The sequence below is a fragment of the Ammospiza nelsoni genome, chromosome 3 (assembly GCF_027579445.1).
Source record: "Ammospiza nelsoni isolate bAmmNel1 chromosome 3, bAmmNel1.pri, whole genome shotgun sequence".
NCBI classification, from domain to species: Eukaryota; Metazoa; Chordata; class Aves; order Passeriformes; family Passerellidae; genus Ammospiza; species Ammospiza nelsoni.
Window position 1 is genome coordinate 23,109,916 of NC_080635.1, and position 22,491 is coordinate 23,132,406.

Consider the following 22,491-nt stretch of genomic DNA (forward strand, 5'->3'; position numbering starts at 1 on the left):
GAAAATTATGTGCAACCATGTCAAAAATAAGGTAACAAGAAAGCCAGCTCTGTCCTATCAGCACAATCTGTCTTCATGTGCTCAATCCCTGCTTGACACATTGCACATTTGTCCCAGGAATGTTATGAAAGGTACCATGGGAACCACCAAATGATTGAGGAAAATTTGTTTGTCATATAGGGCTCTTAACTTTTCAGAGCCTTGTCTTTTTCCCAGCACAGTGAAAGCTAGAAAACTTTATACCAAACAAAATCATATCACAATAGTTTATTCTAGTTCTAGGAATAAAATAAACTGTGCCACCATAACTGCATAAATACTGGAGCTTTTGGCTTTAGTAGTTGAGCAACACACAGCATGATTTTTAAACCAGCTTTAATCTAATATTCTATGAAGATTTACATCATACATGTGGAGTTCAAGATAATTGCTATTCTTCAAATAATAAATACCATAAAGACCACAGAAGATAAATTAGGTTCAAAATAGACAGTGGATGCCTCAATGAAACAACCCTGAATCAAACATAATGATGGGAAATCCTGAAGACAAAAACTTGACATCCAGCACCAAAAGAATTATTGCAAATTATGATCCACTTTCATCACGACTTGCCTCTGGTCATTTCCATGATAGATAGTAGACAGCTTGTACCCAATTAAAATACTTAATTTGATTGTTGCACTTCATAATACTTAAATTCTCCACAGTCTATCTGTACTGCTTACAAAGCCCCACTCACTACAGACAGGAGGCATGATAATAAAGGACAAAAAGTAACAAGCAATTTCACTTGGAAGTTCTTCCTGAGCAGAAGTTTTACAACATTGAAACTGCATGACTGTACAGATTTAAATGTTTCTAAATCGAATGCTTTCAGACTTACAAGGTCATCAACGCAAATCTAAGCATGGAATATTGAGTTAAGAGACTGATCTTTCTAGGGCAGGCCCAGGCAAAATATGGAAAGAAATAGAATTCACATGAGCTACCTCACTGGCACATAAATGGAGACAAAACCACACTACAGTGAGGTCTTCCTACAATATATTTATCTCTTACATTTACAGACCTTCCTCCTGGAAGGAAAAAAAAGACAATTTTCCTTTCTCAACACAATTGTTTAGCCAAGACCTGCAGTACAAAGCCAGAGGACCCAACATAATCCTTGATTCATCAGCAGAAACCAGACTTTAAATCCACAAAAATTCTCTCAACTACACAAATGGCAAGTTCAAAATTCATAGTTTTCCTGCCAATACAAAATAAACCCCCTCAAACATTTGCAAACATTTTCCATTTATTTTTTTAAGTCTCACTAACTAAATATTTCTAGCTTTTCCTGAAAAAGCTACTCCAGGAAGATGAAGAAGCCAGAGAAACAACCAAGGAGCTTTTGTCAGACAGCCTCTTAAGGCAATTCATACACAGCCCTTTCAAGCACTTAGAGGACAATGATATTACAGCATAAAGTAACACCTATCTCCTTGGAACTTGGTGACAATTCTACATAATTCCCTGACAAACTGAATACATGAAGAGGATCATGTCACTATTGTGCTGCATTCCACAGTGCAAAGTTTAGGATTTAGGCACTTACTGCACTGTATTCAGCTCAGGGGTGGAGGGCTCTGCTGGAGCAGGAGGAAGCCTTGACACTGACATGGAGAGAGGAGCATGGGGACTGCGAGACACCAAACCTCTGGGTTTGGTTTGGGGGCTTTTCATTTATAGCAATCAATGTTTTTGTACAGCCTGCTCCTTTCAGAAACACCATTAGTCTGAAAAGGAGATAGTGTGATAAACTCTGCCCCACTTACACAAACCAAGCATGGGGAGTCCCATTTGACCTAAATGTAATATTTGGTTTTGTCCCAGAGAGCTCCTGTGTATGTGATTGCTGTGGTCTCTCCTAACAGCTGAGTGTCAGTGCTGATGTTACAGGCATGGCAAAACATGGTTGGGAGATGCAGTTTTGGTGCAGTTGATGTTACAACAGGGCCCAGAGTGTTTCCAGGCTCTCAGAAGTCTCCACCTGCAGCTGAGAGGCAGCAAAGTCGTTGGCTGACAGAGACTGAGAGAGGTCTCTCTCCCTGCTACCCCCTTTCCCATTTACTCCTCCCTTCCCCTTCTCTGTTCCAGCCACATCCATCCATCAGCACTGGCTCTGGAACTCGTCAGGCTCTTCCAAGCAGCTTTAACTCAATAACATGGTCATACTAGTGAGGTTAAATGGCTCCTGGAGGGGCCTGATGTGCATCAGCGCTGGCACAGGATTACAGACAGGAGCAGCAGCTCTCTGCAGGGAGCTGCTAAGTTGGTTTACATCTCCTCTGGAACCATATCACACAAGTACTGAGGCATGAGACAATGTGTAGGTAAGATTTTTCAGTTAAGTTGGAGACTTTAGAGAATAACACATTTTGGATTTTGTGTTTGTTGTGGAGTTTGGTTATTTTGGGGGTTTTGTTTTGTTTTAAATCACTTTAAGCTCCTTTTTAAAGCAAAAATATACCCCCATATACTTGGCTGGTAGTGTATAACACTTCCCAGGAATTCCACACACCCACAGGAGAACTTCCCACCATTCCAGCTCTTGGCAACTCAGCAGCCCCACTGAAAGTGATGGGGCTACTCAGACAAGCTCTGTGCATCACCACAGGCATCCCAGGAACTTTTCATTAATATTTTCAGGTTTTCCACATTAAAAAAAATCTTTGTCACCCTAAAGAATAAGCACTATTTTTCAGTAGACCAGGGTTGTAGGTTTTCCCTCTGCCCCCTCCAATCAAGAGTTCAAAGAATGTATTTTCAAATTACCTCTTACCACAAAATCTACAGCTGTTGCTAGGACTACAGAAGGGGCTGAGTGAATTTTTCTCCATGTTGTCAGTAAACAGAACTCTGACTTTCCAGGACAGATAAGGGAGTGAGAACAACATTATGCATCCTAAAAGTTAACCAGCTCCTTATTCAATAGTAAGTTTGTTCACTAGAGAAGGAGATTCATTAGAGAAGGAAGACAATGAAATGAAAATGCATTTTCAATCATTATTGATAGGGAAGTTATACTACCTATAGGAGTTAAATAAAAACCAAACCAAAACAAAAAATCCACACAAAAAAAAAAACACAAAAAGGACTTGGCACAGAATTGCCAAGTTGGTCAATCCTGCCTAGGACCCAGGGGCTCACACTAACATTTAACCTCTTCATTTCAGAAATCAGGATAACAGAGGCAAAGGCAATCAAAATAACAAGCTGAGCTTCTCCTGTACTTCCATTTTAAAGTAAACTATTCTGCAGATGGTCATCAGGCAAGACTTGCACACTGTGGCACCTTCCACATGGTAAATCTCCAGTCTCTTTTGAAATAGTAAGAAAATCAGAAATTTTGCTCATTGGAACATTCTCAATTTAAGGTTAATTCTGTGATACATGCCAGGCAAGGAAAAAAAAAAAAAAGGAAATCACATATTAGAAGCAAAACTAGATGAGAATAGCAATCAACAATTCCTTTTACTCATGTGCAGCACTGTGATTTAGAGAGTTAGTTACAAGTCCAGCATACAGATAATTTTTAAGTCATTTAGTAAAAAGTACTCCTGGAAAGCTGATTCCCACCCAGTAAGATATTGTTTGTTCAGAGTCTCATCTGCTGCTCCACGTGGCCAGCAGTTGACCTCAACAAATCAGTGCAGAAAATCTGAAAAGCCCACGCTGATCTAACAACATCTGTCACAAACTCTGTGACAGGGCTCCTTGCAATGATAATGAACTGCAAGTGTCTTATCTAGATTGTTTCTACCTTCTATCTTCTAGGCTTTCTTATAACCTCATAAAGTTAAGAGTCTCCAGCTACTACCATGTTAAATCCCTTGATTTTAATTAAGATTTGAGTCAACCAAGACACTTCAGAGAGTACTGAAATTATTTTATATTAATAGCCCTATTTCTTACTGTTTAATTACAGAAGACAACAAACAGTTAAGATGCAAAAATAGAAATTATTCTCTTGGTCCTTAAAGTTAGACTCTAGTAATTGGGCCTGGCACAATTCACCTTATTTCTACCACACTTTCTAAAAAAAGAAGAATTAAAGCACCATTGGTTCTTTAAACAAATAAAAACTCACTCAGCATACCAATCACTAGAACAGGAACAAAAAACACCCTAAAGTCACCCTTAACAAAATGTACAAGTTTAACAATACAAAGGTTACCTCAAGAGCTCACCAGCAGTTCAGTATCTAGCTGAAATTCAGCTCCATGCAACAAGGAAAAGCAGGGGAAAAAATTGTCCAATGGACTGACACAGCTGAATCAGAGCTGCTTTTGACAGTACTGAGAAGTGGAGGAATTTGCACATGGCTAACCATATGAAATTTTGTTCAGAGTGAAACTATCTATTAGAAAAGGCAAAGAAGTTTCACTTCTTACACAGCTGAAGTGTTATATTTTCAAAAACCAATTACATCCCCCCCCCGCCACTGCTCTTGTACTTGAAACAAGCTTGCTCCCACCTATAAGCCACTACAATGCTCTCCAGTGCATGCATTTATGGTTTTGGCACACACTGCTACTGAATTTGCTGTCATCATTTAAAACCCATAAAGCAGTTTTAGTGACTGATCATATGGCAGGGTAAGCCTTTTCTGAACATACCCAGAGCCTCTAAAAAGTTAATTTAAAACAGGAACCTGCTTCTTTATGAAGAGATTTCTGAATTTAAGGTGATAAATCCTATCATGGAATTCATATGCATAGCCAGGTCATTCAGTCAGGAAACGAGAGTAATTGATTTTTCTGAATGGGAAATTGTTTCTCAGAAGATGTGAATATGGGATAGATAGCACCTTTAACTTAAAATTCCAGAAATTGATACACAGGCCCAAGAGCTGAAACTGCTTTCCCAAACAGCAAAGAGAGCTCCTAAATAGCTTTTTAAATATTGAAATGTAACAAAGGTATTTGTTATGGTAAAACAGAGATGCATTCAAGAAGTCCTCCTAACAAGAGGGCAAACAAAGACCAAGGTAAAGCCCTGTGTATGTAAACAGTCATTTTCTTTAAAATCTAAGTCAGGTTACACTGAATGAGCCACAAGGTGAAAGCACCCAGGGACGCTGCACAAGCAACTTGATCCTCCAGGTAATTCACTCTTGTGCCAGGAAAATTAACCACCAGCAAAACCCAAGGGACTACAGAAATGGAGGAACACTACAGACCAAGCTTCTGAGAGTGGCAAATCAAAAAGATCAGAAGGGACAATTGGTGTGATGCTCCATATTCCCAAAATATGACCTTATTTACACTTTTCCACCAATTGAAGCACTTGCCCTTACAGAAAAGCTATTTATCAAAGTGTAATGGTTCTACAAAATACTGGATTTTCACATGTAATTTTGAATATGCAATAAAGCCCTTGAGGGTATGACAAAGGTGAGGGTGTGAGGGTGTCACATCTACCCTGCTAAGAATTAAAAGAATAATCTGAGCAGCTCTGCTCCCTATTTTGCCTCCCAACAGCTGTAGTGCTCTGCACAAATTTTACCAGGGCACACAGCAGGTGACAAAGTTGTGTGCACACAGGCTAAGTAAAAATTTCAGCTTAATACCTGTTATCTTGGACTGCATTAATAACAGTTTCAATTCTCATTAAAACACTTTGCTTGAATGAAACAAATTGATTTGTACGTTGTAACTCTGAAGGGACAGCAACTGTATTTACAATTTATGTTCCCTTTACTTTAAGTCAACTGCAAAGCTCCTGTCTGATATTATGGTAGTTTATAATTAATGAGTGGTAATTATGGAGTATGCCATAAGTGGATCTGTGTTGCCTATTATTAACAAATTAAGAATCTATTACCTTCCCCATCATTTCCTCACCATATCTAAGTATAAAATTAATTTTGAGTAAGATGATGAAGTTGCTCCAGTTTGACATCACACAAGAACATGCAAGTCCACACAAATCAAGTTTATTTTCCAGAAACTGAAGAAACACTCATGTAATTTTCACATGGCAATATTAGTGCTAAGTCAAATATAAAAATATCCTTTATTGAAACCAAGGGCAGCTGTTAAACAGAATTTAACAAGAGTACACAAACTTATTTCATAATTAATTTAGCACTTAGCTTTTAAACATGAAGGAGATGCACAGAGGAGCAATTTAATATGAAATGTGTGCCAGAGGAAACAGCCAATCTAACTTCCCAAAACACAAGGAAAACCCACCTCTTCCTTTGAATTCCTGTATAAATCTGTGTGGAAGCTACAAGTACTGGATTAACTCCTTAGATACATACATAGTTTACAAATTGGCTAAACAAGTGTTTCTTACTTTTCAAAGTCTTCTTGGATCAATAACGAGATACTTCATAATTATGTTGCAGTGGAAAGAATTATGATTAAATTAGACAGGGAACACAGGTGAAATCCTGGTTGTGCTGCATTCAGTGGCTCAACTCCCACCAACCTGAACGAGAACAGATCATCCTGAGCAGACAAATAACAAACATTCATGGGATCTCTTTGCTTAATTTAAGTGAAGTAGACATTTAGCCTCATAAATAAAAGGTTGAGGTAATTTTTTCATCAATTTCAAGCATACTCAAACAGTTACACTTTCTACCAAGAACTTTAAAGATGAAGTGTTCAGAATGAAGGAACCTGCACTTTAAGTCCTCTCCCATTTGGCAAAATCTCTTGGCTATTTTTAAACTCAATTTACATCATTTTGATGTATTTGGTTTATTTTGATCCCACTTCCTACTCTTAAAGGAAGATGAACAAATATGTATTACCAAACCCTGTCCTTCCTGACTTTACTGTGGACCAAGCCCATGTCTTTAAAGAGGGTGCTGAGACTCCCATCTTCATTTTTCTTCTCAAAACAACAAGAATTGCTTTCCTACAGAATCCAACTATGCTGAAATGCACAAGTTTGTTTCCCATTCATAATTCAAGACCTAAGCTCAGTTCTCACTATTTGTTGCCTTTACATAGACAGGGAATCAAAATTTTGCTGCTTAACAAGACTTCAATCTTACATGTATGTCATATTTCAAGCATAGAATTAGTAATAAAAAACACAGTACACTTTTCAAAAGTTTTACACAATTACACTAAATTAGAACCTTTTTCAAAAAAGCCCACTTTTTCCTCCCCTATATTCTCCCATACAATTTTACTTGGGATGAAATTAATGGAATAAAAACTGTGCCTCTGTATTTTGAAGGACCAAGCATCTACAGAAATAAACCTATTAAATCACTTCTAAAAGCTCACTTGTTTATGCAGTGGTGCACTCTGCTAATCCTTTAATGCAGCTATAGTAGAAATGAAGCTGTTTCCCCCTTCATATTTAGAGACACTGCTGTGACTTTTCATTCCTGATCATTTTCAGATCAGCCTTCCTGCCCCATGCTATACTGTCCTCCTCTAAACCTGCTCAACCCACCTCCTCTTCCAGTTCTGAGAAAATCAACTGTGCCACTCTCACTGTCTGTCACCCACAGCTTGCCAACTCTCCAAGCGTGTGACGGCCTCAGATACAAACTTCTAATCAGTCATTTGAAACTTGTATTAAAAATGGAAAGCTTTTCTCCTATTGTAGGGAGTAACTTTATCCTCTTCTAAATTGTTAGTGTTTTAAAAAATTATCTACTAGAAATAGAACATCATCCTTTTGCAGCATTGTTCTTCAATAGACATGCACAAATATAATTTTTGCTGTTACTCTCACCTCGACCTCCCAACTCTCAGCAAAATTTCTATTTCTCTTCTGAATCCTATCATATCAACAAAGCTGACAAAACCCATCTACTTCACCAAAGCTTTGCTTGGTAAGATCAAGACAAACAATGGAAAAGGGAAGAACCTTAGGATGAGAATGAGACAGAAATCTTTTCCCAGTAGTAGAAATAGTGCTGTTGCATTGACTTTCATTTTTTAATCTATAGCCTCTTATTCACCATATCCATTGCAGCAGTACATGCTACTCCTTCAGCAGGATACAGGTCTGCTGAATTCTGATCAGACTGCTGTTTGTTCCTGTAGCCTCCAAGCCCTTAGGATACTGAGGCTTCGTATCCTGCATTTACATTTCAGCTTCACTTCCCACCCCCAAATGTACACTTATGCTCTCCTTAACTTTCAATTCTCAAGGAGAGAGAGAGAATGAACGAGCTAATCTACAATCAATTCCTGATGCACAGAACAAAAACCCTAGGCCTGTGAAGTTTCAGAAAGATCGTGGTAAGTTCAAAATCCACGGCTGCGATGAAAAGTTACAAAGAAATTAGAAGAGAACATGTTGAGAAGTATTTCCATAAAGTTTCACAGCCAACAGGAGTGTGGAGACTCCCAACACTGAGCTTCCTGCAGCCACTGGAGAGGAGCTGGCTTCTGCCCTCTCTTCCCACTTTGGCTTTTCCATCACCTCAGCAGTTCCGTGCCATGTCTCCCCCTGCAATGCACCCCGGGCTCCTCCCTGTAGGAAATGACAGTTTTGCCTCACTTGCTGTCTGACTTTGCCTCCTGCTGTCCTACAGCACTGCAGACAAGAAGCCCAAAGGAAGCCACACAGAGCAGCCTCCCAGAGCGTGGCAGATGGGAGCAGCACAGCAAATCCTCAAGGAGCTGAACACACCAGCTTGGAAAATACCAACTCATCAGTCCTGCTACAACAGCTACAATTGGACCAAACAAGAATCTGGACCACATGAGATTCATTTGCATTAAGAACCACGTGCTAAGCTCCAAAGTACAGCAAGCATTACACCTCAACACAATTCATGGTTTGTTTGGGTTTTTTTTAATATTGACACTATACCATTTATCTTTCTCTAGTGTTCAAAGTAGTTTGAATTGGTTTTGCTGAAAATAAGAAAATTAGCCTGAGGAAGAGTTGCAAATAAAACTGTCCATACTTGGCATGGAAAACTTCAGTCCAAACAGTTCAGCAATGTTGTGAGCAGCTGAGAAGAAGGCCTTGTGCAGGAAAACTGAAGGTAACCTTAACTACGATGAACTCTGCTTTCAAGTCAGAAACATACTATGAAATATCATCTTGCAAACAATATTATTCAATGGCCACAAATTCAGCAAAACTTGAGAGAAACCAGTTCAATAATTCTCTGATGGAATAAATGATTCAGACTTTAAAAAGAAGCTGTTACTATCCAGTTTCTAGCAGAGCATTTTGCCAAGGGAGTCTTCTAAAACAGGTGTTATTTGCTACCTATTAATCCAACTGGGCTGCAGCTCCAACCCTCCAAATCTACATGCTGCTAAAAGCTGTATTTTAACCTGCTAGATTAAAACAAGAGTCAGGACAGCAAGGGTATAGAAGCTAAATTTTACAGCCTTCTCAATGGAAGTGTCTTTTTTCCATCAGAACATAACACATATTCCTTCTGTCCTTTAAAGGAATATTAATCTGTCCAGAACTGTTGGTATGACATCTTTTCAAAAGCACTGAGTGATATTAAGATAGACAGATGTTTAAAAAATCTCCAATCTATAGACTGAAATAATCTTTTGATCAGATAGCCTGCAGCAATAACTAATTCAATTTGTATTTCCTACAGCAACTAACATTGAATTCAGCACCTGCAAAACTACTATCTGACTAAACCAGAAAGCAATGAATATGGAAAAAGAAATCTGATACTAAGCTGGCACATGGAAGATGTGAAAGATTGAAATAGAAAAGTTCATGTGAAGACAGTCAATAGGCTCTATATTTAGGAGCTGCTTTTGATGGAAGTATATTCTAAGACCAAAAATTCAAGTCTACGGATAAAAAGGTCAATTTGTTAAGAATAAAAACCAAAATGTTCCACTCCATAAACTAGGAACAGTTCCTTAATATAGAAAAAAATTCAAACAGCTCGTTTTTCGTGGAACTACTACAGCTTTTTCATCTGTTATAGGTTGTTTATTTCTCAAGACTGCAACTTCACTAAAAAGGAAGTTTTGACTACTTCATAGTATGTCCTGCTGAGATTATAGTAAGAGGTAAACAAATTCCTCACAGAACATCCTCATTCTTCATCTGAATTAAAGATTCTCACTTTTAAGGAAAAACTCATCCAAGATGAACATAGTTGCAAGGGATGTTGAACACAAAAGGTGGAGAAGGGGGGACTACAGAAGAGGAAATAACAATGAATCATGAGGGACACAAAAAAACAAGTGCAAATCTGAGAGAGAAAACTGTCCTTTCACTTATAAATATTTATTAAAGCTGTGGTAAAAGTAAACCATTCTAAAACTTTGAAGCACACTTCCCCTTGGGGAGCAAAGGCAACTTAATAGGACAAGAAAATTCCTCTCAGCTGTTTTTAATTCCACTTATTTATGTCACTCTGAAGCACACACTGTGTGACTCAAAACCACTCAAAGTGTGAGGCTTGAACTGATCCTCAGATTTAATAACACTAAAATTTTACCTATCAGCAAGGTTACCAGGCCTCTCTGCAGCATTCCCACAAAAGCTTAGCTTGAACACAGAAACCGGTTCTCAGCCGAAGCCAAGCTCTCTCTCAAGGGTTTAAGTAAAGAAAGTAACCAGAGTTAACACCTATTTTACACCTTGTATCTGAATGCTGACACTGCACACTGGGAGGTCTTCTCAGAAATGTCTTATTCCAGTGCACTCCTCTGTAACCTCTGTAGCTCTCAGCCCCACAGAGATCCCTCCAACCACTGCTAGTCCATGGCTGAAAGATTTCTGGACCACTCTCCAGTTCTTCTCTTGTGAGTGTAAGAGGCATCAGGAAATGTTTATTCTTTCCAGCTGCAGTTGACAAGTTTGGTACACAAAAGAAAAAAACATCTATTTGCTTTACAACCTGACGGGCCATATTAGCTGTACTAAATCAAAGCAACAAGTTGTGGTTTCTTTTCACCACTTTCCACCTCTATTTCTACATGCTGCTTCAACCAAAAGTGGCAGAGACAAGAGAGAGAGTCAGATCAGTCTCCAAGGTCAAGTTGCATCTCTTTTCCAAAAATGAAGGTAACTGCCATGTTCTATTGCAGTCTCTTACAACAATCTCCTATTGGGACAAAATTACCGCTTCTTAAGACAACAAAAATAACATTCCCTTTGCTAGATTTCTTTAAAAGCAACACTCTCAGAATCGTCCATGAAATTACTAAGTCCTGCTGTGTTCCAGCACATTACTCTGGCTGAAGATTCTTCAAAATTCTTTTATTACCCAAACTTTAGGTAACAAAATGAAAAGAAGATGGGGAAGGTGATTAAACAATCTTTTTTTTCTTTTAAATATGATCACTGTGTCTTCACTATTTCTTATTCAGTTGTTAAATTACACAGTAAAATGGACACTGTCCTGAATAACAATGCTTTAGGAAACCCCCTAAATTAACTGAAGAACAAATTACTAAATTATTTTGGGTATCCTGCCATCAGTCAGGTTTTGCTGAGCTTTCACCTACACAGGATAGATATCATCACACCCACAGATAAGCTGAATGTTAACCACAGCACACAGTCTTACCATCCCTCCTCTCCACATCACTCCCCAAAAACACCTCTGAAGAGAACAGTTCCTCCTAATGGGGACCCACCAGTAGAGATGTGATGTAGGAGAAGAAAGACACAGCCAAAGCACAGGATTTTGGAAATTCAGACCAGCAGTACAATTAACTGCAGAAATATGTATTTTTTAGATTATCTGCCTAAAGGCTTTGAAACAATACAACTCTGAAAGTGAGTCTCACCATGTGAGCTGGCCATTCCAGTGGCAAACAAAACAGCCCCTACAGAAAATAAAAAAATCCCACAACACTCTCTACCCAAGAAGGTACTTTCTAAAGCAATGGGTAATTTCTGTTTTTCTTCTGGAACATCTCTCCCTCCAGTAAAATAGATGCAAGTGCTTTAGGTCAGTCTGGCAAACCTACTGGGGAGTTTTAAAATACTGTTTACACTTATTTTAGAATATTATCTCTTAAAAAGTGATGAAACAAGACAATACCTATAAACTAGATTAAATATTTTACAGCAGCATAATACCAAACTGCTTCTTCATCTAAGAATATTCCATTTTCTCCCAATACAGGTTTGAAATACCTCAGGTTTAACATTTATTTGAAGAGGTCTGTAAAAGTAAAACCTTGTTCTAATTACTAAGTGTATGCTGAGCATCCATAGGCATCATTAAAATGACTGTACTTTCCTTTTCCAGCCCATCCCTGGGAATTCTGGCTCATGATTCTGTAGATAATACTACACTGGCAGCACCAAAACAATTGCTGAATTGCATATCAACTTCCAAGAATAAAGCAAAGATTTATCTTCCCAAGATACACGTGATTAGAACTAATAGTTGTATTAAACAATCCATTTGTAGAGAGAGCAAGCTCTTTCTAGAACCTTTTTTGGTTTCAGGGGCAAGGAAGGGTTAAGAGGAAAAGGGAGAGAGGGAACATTATGAAAAGAAACCATCCCAGGCCCACAGCCACATTCAGGACAAATCTAACATCACAAACCTAAGGGAACAACAAGCCAAAGGAGTACTGCTTGACTTTGTGCAAACTGGCTACTTGGGACACTACAGCTCATAAAAGTACATTTTGCCCACAATTTCTGTTCTGAAGCAAGTCTCCAAGGCAAGACTTCACATCTGAATCAAAAGCATAAAGACTGAAGGGATTTTCCTTTAAGAACTCCAGGCAATAAGGCGATCCAAACTACTGTAAAACCCTGCATAACTGAAGAAATTCCTCTGCTGGTTTATGGCTTCAAATTTCCAAACATCTGAGCTGCTGATGCCATGCAAAATTTCTCTGTGTTACAAGTAAAAAGCTGTAAAACCACACTCACAAAACTACAGGACTTAATAATGCAGAGTTAAAATTTTTAATATTAAAGTCCCAGCTCAGCAAAGAATGTAAACTTGGACATTTTGCTAATTTAAGCTGGAATTGCTCCCTGCATAACACACGTATGTTTAACTGTTGCTGAACCAGGACTCAAACTTTCTGAAGCCTGCCACCTATGTGCAGTATTTACCAAGGGCCTTTATAAAAGTCTCAAGTGTGGTTTCTCAAATTCAGCCCTGAGGAAAATGTATGGTCTGAACAGCATGGGAATAGCAAAAACTTGATTTCAAACAAGTTATCCAGGTTGTCAATCCCTCAAATCAAAGCAGTGGACCAAGACAGGACACAACTTCATAGAGGAAGGAAAGCCCAAAGCAAGCAGCAAGAACACCCCTGCTCTCGTTAAAACTAACACCCAAAACCACTGCAACAAACACGTTAAACCCAAACAAACAACCCTGCCCTTGTTACTCCCCTGCCTAAGCTTATTTCTAGTCAATAACATTTCTGCTAAGAGCCAGATTTATGATTCATGTACATCTGTCACTCAAAGAGCAGCAAAACGTGACAGCCTTGAAATACTAGAGACATGATTGTAAATGCCATAAAAATCAAACTGGAAGAAAAACCCCACCTCAGTACCTAGGAATATTTTTACATTTGCTGTGTCTTTCGGATTTTGATTATTTGCTGCAAATCAGATTTTTTTTTTCACTGTCATATGATGCAGCTTCAAAAGCCTTAAGAGTTTAAAGCCAGTGGAAGCAAAATTAACATGCTAGGTCACGTTAAGGTAATCGCTCTTCCTTATTTTCCAAGTCCCTGACAAATGCTTTAATAACAAGTTTTATATTCCCTCCCCAACATATCCTTTCCGTAATTTTAAAAATATACAGAAATGTACTCCGATGTTCAAGGATGTGGAAGGTGCAATGTTGCAATGAACGGCATTCATTTCTGTGACCTAATGAACTGAGCCTTCTCAATTTTAGCTGCGGCACAGGGGATAAAACCTTCACTGTGTATTTTCTGTTTCAGCAATGCCAGCACCCAGAGTTTTCATTCACTGTGAGTGTCTCCACAGAGCACCGCGCTGGAGGAGCCTCCGAGGCAGCTCCTGGAGAGCAGCGAACGCCGCTCGGCGCTGTCCGGGAGCGGAGCCCGGCACGGAGCGGCCGGACGGGAACTCTCCCCGCTAACTCGGGATGTCACACCACGGGCACAGCTCCGCTCCGCAAACCCCCGAGGGAGGAGCTCCCGGCTTTCAGCGCTCCATCGCCCGCACTCCTCAACTCAACTTACGGTCTGCGTTTTCCTCAATAAGCCCTTAAAGCACACGCGAACCCGCCAGAAAAGGGGGGCGGCGACTTAGCGGAGTCAGCAGCGGCCGGGACGGCGGCGCTGGTTTGTGCGGGCAGAGGAGGAATTCCAGCCGCGGGTCCCTACCTGGAAAGCGCCGGGGGCAGGGGAGGACACGGCTAAAGGGCAGAGGGCGCGGGGCAGGGGCCGAGCCGGGGCAGGCGCTGTGGGCAGCGGCACCTGCAGCCGGCGGGGAGGGCGGGAGGGCAGGCTCGTACCTTTGAGCTGGGGCAGCGGCGAGAGCTCCACCGGGCTGCCCTGGCTGCGGAACTGCGAGGAGCCCTGCGAGCGCTTCTGCCTCTGCGCCTTGCGCACCGATTTCCGTGTGAAGCCATCCACCTTCTCCGCGGCAGAGATGGCCGCCGACATGGCTGGGCGGCGGGGCGGCTCTCCACGAGCATATATTTTACCGGAGGGAGAAGCGGGCGGGCAAAAAACAAAGGGGCTTAAAAAAAAAAAAAAAAAAAAAAAAAAAAAAAAAAAAAAAAAAACAACAAAAAACAACAACGAAAAACACCACCAAAAACGAAGTCCTGGCTGCGCTCACACACCGCACGGACGACGAGAGGAGCGGAGCGGGCTCTGCCGGGCGCTGGGGAGGCTCCCGGGTCGCTCCTCAGTTCCTGCTTCCCTCGCCGTTTCCTCCCCGCACGGAGCCGCCGGGGGAGCGGAAGGGGGGAGGAGGAGGAGGAGGAGGAAAGGGAAAACAAACAAACAAACCCAAAGACAACTTTGCCCGGCGGGACTGGGGCGGGCGAGCGCCAAACTTTCCCCGCCGGGGTCCCGCTGTCCTCAGGGCAGGCGCGGCACGAGCCTCCGCGGGACGGGCTCGGCGGCGCCGCTGCTGCCCCGCTCCCGCTTCGTTCGCTCTGCGTCCCCTTCAGTCGAGCCCGCTGTCATCGGCCGGACTCGCCACTGAGCTTCAGCCGCTCGCCTCCACGCGCTCCGTGCCCGCCTTCAGCCGCCACCAGGCGCTCCCCGCGCCTCCGCCGTCATCCCGCCTGACCGCGCTCCGCCGGGGGCCGCCGCGCGTGGCGCCGCCAGAACCGCGGAGCCGCCGGGCAGCGGCCGCGCAACTTGGCGGAGCGAGCGGAGTTGAGCGGAGGGAGGGGGGAGGGGCGGGGCGGGGGCGGTGGCAGCGCCCGCGGTTGGCGGCGACAGGTGATTGACGGCCCAGAGCCACCAATGGAGGGAGAGAAGCGCAGAACGCCCCCTGCTCCGCCCGCGGCGGCCTGGGGAGAACGCGGGAGTTGGGCCGCGCGTCGGGGACCGGATGATTGACAGCCGGCTCCTCCAACGGGGCGCGGGGGAGGCGGGGCTGGCGGGGTTTCCCGGCGGGGGGAAGGGGCAGGGGAACGGGAAGGGGAAGGGGCGGGATGGCGGGCGGGGCGCGCGCCGGCCAATCCCGCGGCGGGGAGGGAAGCGGCGCGGCGGGCACGGCGGGACCCGAGCCCTCCGGAGACGGGGACACCCCCAAAGGGTGCTGGACCGGGAGCGCCGGGAGTCGCGCATCTCCGCTCCATCTCCCCACTGCTCCCGACTAATTTTTTTTCTTTTCGCCCACCCTCCCGACGCCTCAGCGCTTCGTGTCGCCCGTCCGTTCCGCCGGGCTCGGTTGTTGGACGGCCGGCGGTGTTTGTCCCTGTCCGCAGGTCCCGTGGCGCGGGCGGGAGGCTCGGCGCTGCCCGAGCCCAGCACGGGCTGGGATTCCCGGGATGGGTGCGCTCCGAGGAACCGATCCCGAGCTCTGAGCGCGTCCGGGGGCTCGGCTCGGGCTGCAGGCTCGCCGGGACACCGGAGACCCGTGACAGAGGCACGGCTCTGTGCGCTGCGGGGCAGCGCTAAAGCCCGATTGCGCCGCTGTCCCGTATCCTGTTCCACCCTCCCCCGGTCGGAGCTGCTAACACGCGGGATGCCTTACCTTGGAGCCATTCACTAGAGCTAAGCTTTGGGCACGTCAGCACATTTCTTTTTACTATATAGGTTGGGATAGCAATTCAGCAAATAAGTATTTGTAGTATTTTAAGCACACACACAAGTTTCAGTCGCTGTGGTAGGGCATAAATACAGTAAGATCGCCATAAATGTAAAATGCCTTCATGACATCAGTTGGACTTTGTGTGTATAAGCCATTAATCAAAAGCCAAATGATTATAGCTCTATGTGAATATAAAAGACTAAGAGCGTGGAAGCCTGTTCGGTAGAAACTGATCTCTCTCTTCTGTCTCTTTTCATTTTCCTTTCCTCTGTCAACTCAGTCTCTAACTTGTGCACTTCTTATCTTCTTTGCTTTTGGTGATAATCTTTAGTAAGAGAGAGGGAGCATGGGCCGTTCACTGAAGAGTTGGACTCAATGATCCCTGTAGGTCTTTTCTGGCTCAGAATATTCTATGACCCCTACCTGCTGAGCTGAGCTCAGAGAATCCTTTTCTACACTTTAGATTCAATCCTGGGTAGAACCTATCTAGAAATTATAGGGTACTGATGTAATATACTTTTATCCTTCTTGTAGGTGTTGTAGATTTTTCATTTAATTTCTTTTATATTACAAAATCCATTTTACAGAAAACATAGCAGTCTTTAGGCACTTGTCCTTTAACCTGCCAGCTCCTGTATTGATTGCAGTAAAGGAAATCCTTGCATTCCTTACCTGGTTAATTCCCACTTCACTTCAAGGCCCACCTTACTGAGAGATCACTGGGGCCAAGCCCCTGTGTCAGTGTGTTCCTCTGTTCCTGCCTGCCCTCCAACAGCTGTCATTTTCTTCTGCACCCATTTTTAGAAACTGACACTGCCCAGCATATCCTGGGTACTGTTTATTGGCAACTCAAGCCTTGCTGCCAGTTCTCAGGCTAAAAGAGTCTATCTTAGAGGTTCATCAGTATTTCAGAGTTAAGGAAGCTTTATGCAAGTTCTAGTTAATGTAAAAATGGGTTTTATTCTGAGGTTTGAAATGTTTTCCCCAAGGTTGCTTAGGCTTAGAAGTGCTGTTTGAAAATGTGCTGTAAAAAATCTGTTCATGACACCAAGACCTCCTTGCAATGATGGGATTTTCATATTGACCGCACTGAAAGATATTTTCAGACTGCATCTTCGTGTATCATTTGTAAAAGAAACATTGGTGAAATCTGAGTCAGCTGCACAAAACAAAACATTTATTCTCTCAAATAAATGAGAAGTACTTCTAGCCATTGAGTTTTCTTTTGCCCTTTTAATGTAACTCTTCTGTTTCAGAAAAGAATGAGCAGCATCTCTGGTGACCAGCTACGGTTTCCCAAACTGAAATGGTAAAGATTGCTTTAAGTTACATGTGAAGTCAGTGGAATTACATCAATATGTGAAATCATTGAAACATACAGGCCTGCTGGACTGGGGTATTTGGAGATAAAAAATGGAAGCAAGAGCTGTGAGTGGCAGTCTGTGTTTGAGAGGGCTGGAGATTGCCCTTCCCTGCTTTCTGCTTCCCGCACAGCTGTCGGAGCTGCTCTGAGTCAGCTTCTGAAGGCCCTGCTTTCCAGAGTGTATTTAAAGGCACACGGGGACGATGCCAGGTTACAAGCTGCTGGCTCCACATTCAATTCATTGAAGTCTGTGGTGTCCACAGAGAATGGTGTGAATAGTAATGTTATGCCAAGTTATTCCCACTCCTAAATCAGGGCCCTCAATGTGCACTGAGGCCCTGATTCTGCATAACTTCTCACATGTCTCTAGCTTGGAAGAAAGCTCATTATCACTCATGATCATTGTTCAGAATGGAGAAGCAACATTCTGGAGCAGATTTTACTGAAAGTCACATTTACACTTCTTTTCATTTAGCCACAGATTATTATTTCCTGCACTTTCTTATCGTCTTTTTACCCAGAAGAGAAACCTTTGGAAAGGTGAACAAAAACATGACACATCATTAACTTGCAGAATCCTGGCCAAGTTGGCTTGCAAACCTAGTGCTTCAAGTACCAGGTTGCTACCGGATTTTTGCTGCAGGGAGTTGCCTGGCTGCCAGCAGATGAGGAGTTAACTACAGCTCTGCTTTCCCATTCAGCTATATGGATGCTTGTAGGCCAAGCTGCCAGAAATCTAGCTCTTCTCAGAGACAATGGGAGGAATGTTTCTGTAAAGAGGATGCTCAAAGTGGATGAACTCTCAGCCAAGAAAGTTTGTGGAGAAAATTTTATTTCCCTCTCAAAATGAAAATGAAAAGCCCTGTTGGCTGCAACTGTGCTTATGTTTATACTGCACAACCCCAGCAGTTTTTCAGGGTATTTCATGGAATCACAGAATCTCCTGGCTTGGAAGGAACCTTAAAGATCATCTTGTTCCAAACCCCTTGCCATGGGAAAGGTCATCTTCCACTAGGCCAGGTTGCCCAAAGCCCCATCCAACCTGGCTTTGAGCTCTTCCAGGGATGAGACATTTACAGCTCCTCTGGGCTGAGGCTGTAGAGAAACAGAGCTGAGCTTCTGTTTCAGTGCCTCACCACCCTTACAATCATGAACTTCTTCCTTATATGTGATCTAAATCTACCCTTTTTCAGTTTAAAGCTATTGTCCCTTGTCCTGTCACTAGTAAGCCCCCTTGTCTTGTCCCTTCTAGTAAGTCCCTCTCCAACTCTCTTGTAGACCCCCTTTAGATACAGGAAGTGCTCTAATGTCTCCCTGGAATCTTCTCCTTTCCAGGCTGAACAACTCCAACTCACTCAGCCTGTCTGCAAATGCGAGGGGCTTAGTCCTAGAGTAAAATACTTCCTGGACTCATGCCCCAGTAAAACCAAGTGAGATATTCACCTAGTTCTAGATAAATTGTATGTTTACATGTTCTGTAGTCTATGTTGGATAGTTGATGTCTAGCAAAAGTGTTCCCAAGTCTTCTGCTTGATAAACCCTTGAATAATACAACATTAGTTATCTCAGGGCCATCCATCACCCTCCTCCCAGAGCAGAATGTGAAATTCAGGGATTGGAATTCAGAGGTTAGTTGGCAAGATCTTCTATGTAAGGGTCCTGAGTTTGACTTCCTTCAGAATACCTATAAGTGCCTCATTACAGCCTGTAGTGGGTTTGGTGTTGGTCAAATGCCCATGTACCCTCTAGATTTACTCATTCCCTGCTGTGAGAAAGGGTTAGGAGGAAGGTAAAGCAGGCTCAAAACTTTAAAAGTATAAAGAAAACTTTATTAACAGTAGCTAAAAGAAAGAACAATAATAATCAGAATAAAACCTTTAGAACATTTCTCCTTCCCCTACAACCTTTTCTTTCCCACTAACAATGCACAGAAACAATTCAGTCAGCTTATCACTTCTAGAACAGTCTGTCTTCAGTTCACTTAGGGAGAGGAGTCCCTCTTGTCAATTTATGGAGACCGCTCCACAAGAAAACAGTTCTCTCATGGTTTTTAATTTCCATGAACAGCAACCGCCTGGAAATCTGCAATCATGAAGTCTCTCCTTTTTTTCACAGCTTTTCCCACAGCTGTGTTTATGGGCCATGTCAATTTATGGGGTACTATTTTAAGGATGAGCTGTTTAAGAGCAAGGGTTCTCTTTATCTATCTCTGAGATCATCTTCATCTCTGGGAACACAGGTCTTCTTCTTTCTCTGTGGGCAAAAGGTCTTCATCACTCTTCCCTATCTGTTCAAGCTTCTCATGTAATCACAGCTACTTCAACATCTGCTTACTTTAGCATAAATGCCTTTGCTCTTACCTACAATTTGAAACCTTCATTCCCCCATACTTTTCAATGGGTTACAAAGAAAAAGAGTCTGATGTATCGATTATGTTCTTCTTCATAGTTTTATAAGAGGATTTCAGCCCAAACATGAAGGAATGTCCTCATCCCTCCAATCTGGGACTTGACTCTTTCTTCACTGACTTTGGTGTCTTCATGTTCCTCTACATACCCTCACTCTGTCCTTGTCTCTCACTTCAGAGAAGATTGATGTCTTGATGTCTGTGGGTCTCATCTGTGCACTGAAAGAGTTAGTATACCCCAGGGCCTGCAGATGATTATGTGATCCCTGCTGAGCAGCAATGCAGTCTCAGTGATGGGTTTCAGGCCATGGTGGGGGCTGTTTTGGAATCTCAGGGGGCCTGGAATGCCCTGCGGTGGCAGGACAGCCCCTTGGCAGCTATACATGGGGGCATCTCCAGCTTTCTCAGTGGTTTAACAGACTGTCAATTCTCAAAGCTAATTACCAATTAGTTTTTCGTCAGACATGGAGGAAACTAGTAGCAGTTTCTCCTAGAAAGTCACTTCTGTGATTGGCTCTGATGCAAAGCCAGCCCACTGGAGCAGCACGCCAAGATCTTCTCGCACTTGGCACTTGCAGGGCTTCCCTTAGTGGTGCCTCCGTTGGTGTCTGGTCAAGGCTGAGTTGTGCCTGAACCTTTTGCCACACTCGGGACACTCATAGGGCTTCTCCCCGCTGTGGATGCGCTGGTGAGTGATGAAGTGGGAGTTCTGCTTGAAGCCCTTCCCGCAGTCGGGGCAGCAGAAGGGCCTCTCCTCTGTGTGAGTCCGCTGGTGCAGGAGGAGATTGGCCCAACTCTGAAACCTATTCCTGCATTTGTAGCACTCGTAGGGCCTCTCCCCAGTATGGCTCCTCAGGTGGACAGTCAGGTGGGAGAGCCTCCTGAAACTCTTCTGGCACTCCGCACACTCGAAGGGCTGCTCCCCGGTGTGGCTCCTCATGTGGACACTTAGGTGGGAGATCTGGCTGAAGCTCTTCCCACACTCCTCACACCTGTAGGGCCGTTCCCCAGTGGATTCTCCAGTGGCAGATCACTTGCCGAAGCTCTTCCCACATTTCGAACAGTTGTGTGACTTCTCATCATGAAGCTGCTCATGGACTCCCAGCTCCAAGCTCTGACCGCATCTCCGGCCACCTTCCCAGCCTGGAATGGGTTGCTCTTCCTTAGATCCCCATGATCTGCAGCCATTCCTTGTGTGGGATCTCTGGGGCTTTTCCTCTCTGTTAGATTCTTGCACTGTGGAGCCTCTCAAAATGGCCTCTTCCACGAGGTTCTGCCGCAGGGATTTGTCCTCCTTGGTCTCCATCCTCAACTCCTTCCAGAGTCAGAATCCAACCTGACACGCTGTGGGTCAGGGTGTTGGTAGCAGCCCTATTAAATGGTGGCTGCAGTCCTCCTGCAGTGACAGGTGTGGCTCTTTTGGAGCAGTGATCCTGTAGAAAGGTGTAGGTTTCCTCTGAAGGTCCAGTGGTGATGTAGATGAATCTGGACTTCCTCTGGGAATCCTGTGGAAAAAAGGCTGCTCCTCTGGGATCCAGAGGAAAAGGCTGCCTAGGGTGTTCCAAGTCTCAGATTATATCCAGTTAGGAATGTTTGGCTCCTCCCTCTGGGCGGAGCCTCTCACAATGGGATGATGTAGCTTATCAGTGACACTCAGTGGCCCATTAACAGAAGATATCTCCCTGGAGGGAGGATGGGTTGTGGAAGAGATAAAGCAAACTGCCCAATTAAAACAAGGTAACTGCCCCACCTCCAGCAGATGGGAATAGAATACACACCTCCAGGTACATCTTGTAAACTAAGACACAGCCTTTCCAGGCAAAACCATGTGTATGGGTATATGCAGGCAAGGGATTGTTAAAACTAGCTCTGATTCTTGTTGTGATTTTAAAAACCTTTGAATTGAGTCTTCTCTCAGACAATCCAGTGTGATTGTGTTGCAAATAAAGAATGTATTTTAAGAATTTTGTATGCACAAGCAAAAATACACTGCTTATTGTAACTGATAGTCCAATGAAGATGTATCCGAGTTTAACTCCTTAATTCTGCCTGTGTCTTGAGCTGTCATTTTGGGTGTAAACAGTGCTGTCTGAGAATTCATCAGCAATCTTTCTGGCTCAGTAAGAGGCAAAGCACCCTTTAGGGACATAGGTTTACAACTAAGCTTTCAAAGTCAGTTAGCATCTCTGCCATAATGATATTTCCTTTGTAAGAATCTACAAAACATGAGCATATGTGTATTAATTAATCTGTTCTCGGTGCTGAATATTTATTTGCATTTTATGTATACAAATGGGTAAAGATCTTCAGCAAGAGGACTGGATTCATAGCATTTTTAAATCTAATAAATGGCACCTGTATTCACTGAAATGCAAAAATGTCGCCAGCTGCCACTGCCAGCAACAAAAAACACTGTAGCCTTTCCACTACCACGTCCTACATGCTTTTGTCTGTGGCAAATCAGAGCCTCATAAATGCCCATGAGCACTATCTTCAGCTTTAAAGATTGTTCAACACAGCG

At 43.2% G+C, this 22,491-nt stretch overlaps 2 protein-coding genes across 2 annotated transcripts in view; both read right to left on the reverse strand.

Annotated features, from left to right (window-relative positions):
- The window catches only part of PPP2R5A (protein phosphatase 2 regulatory subunit B'alpha), a 41,817-nt gene extending 26,519 nt beyond the window's left edge, over positions 1–15,298 (reverse strand). Inside the window, exon 1 of the mRNA XM_059468695.1 lies at positions 14,441–15,298. Coding sequence (XP_059324678.1) covers positions 14,441–14,591 — 151 coding nt within the window. The 5' untranslated portion in view covers positions 14,592–15,298. The remainder of the gene's footprint in view (positions 1–14,440) is intronic.
- Positions 15,299–20,556: 5,258 nt separating this feature from the next.
- On the reverse strand, positions 20,557–21,276 carry LOC132070671 (oocyte zinc finger protein XlCOF19-like). Its single transcript, XM_059467655.1, has 2 exons — positions 21,090–21,276; positions 20,557–20,987 (listed from the first exon to the last, which is right to left on the reverse strand). Exons 1-2 carry the CDS (start codon positions 21,274–21,276, stop codon positions 20,557–20,559), a joined length of 618 nt encoding a protein of 205 aa, XP_059323638.1.
- Positions 21,277–22,491: the final 1,215 nt, after the last annotated feature.

Bases quoted from the DNA above. Each gene is read 5' to 3' on its own strand.
- LOC132070671 (XM_059467655.1), bottom strand. From the start codon at position 21,276: ATGGAGACCAAGGAGGACAAATCCCTGCGGCAGAACCTCGTGGAAGAG. The intron at 20,988-21,089 runs GTCAGAGCTTGG...CTGCCACTGGAG, and splicing joins GGAAGGTGGCCGGAGATGCG to AATCCACTGGGGAACGGCCC.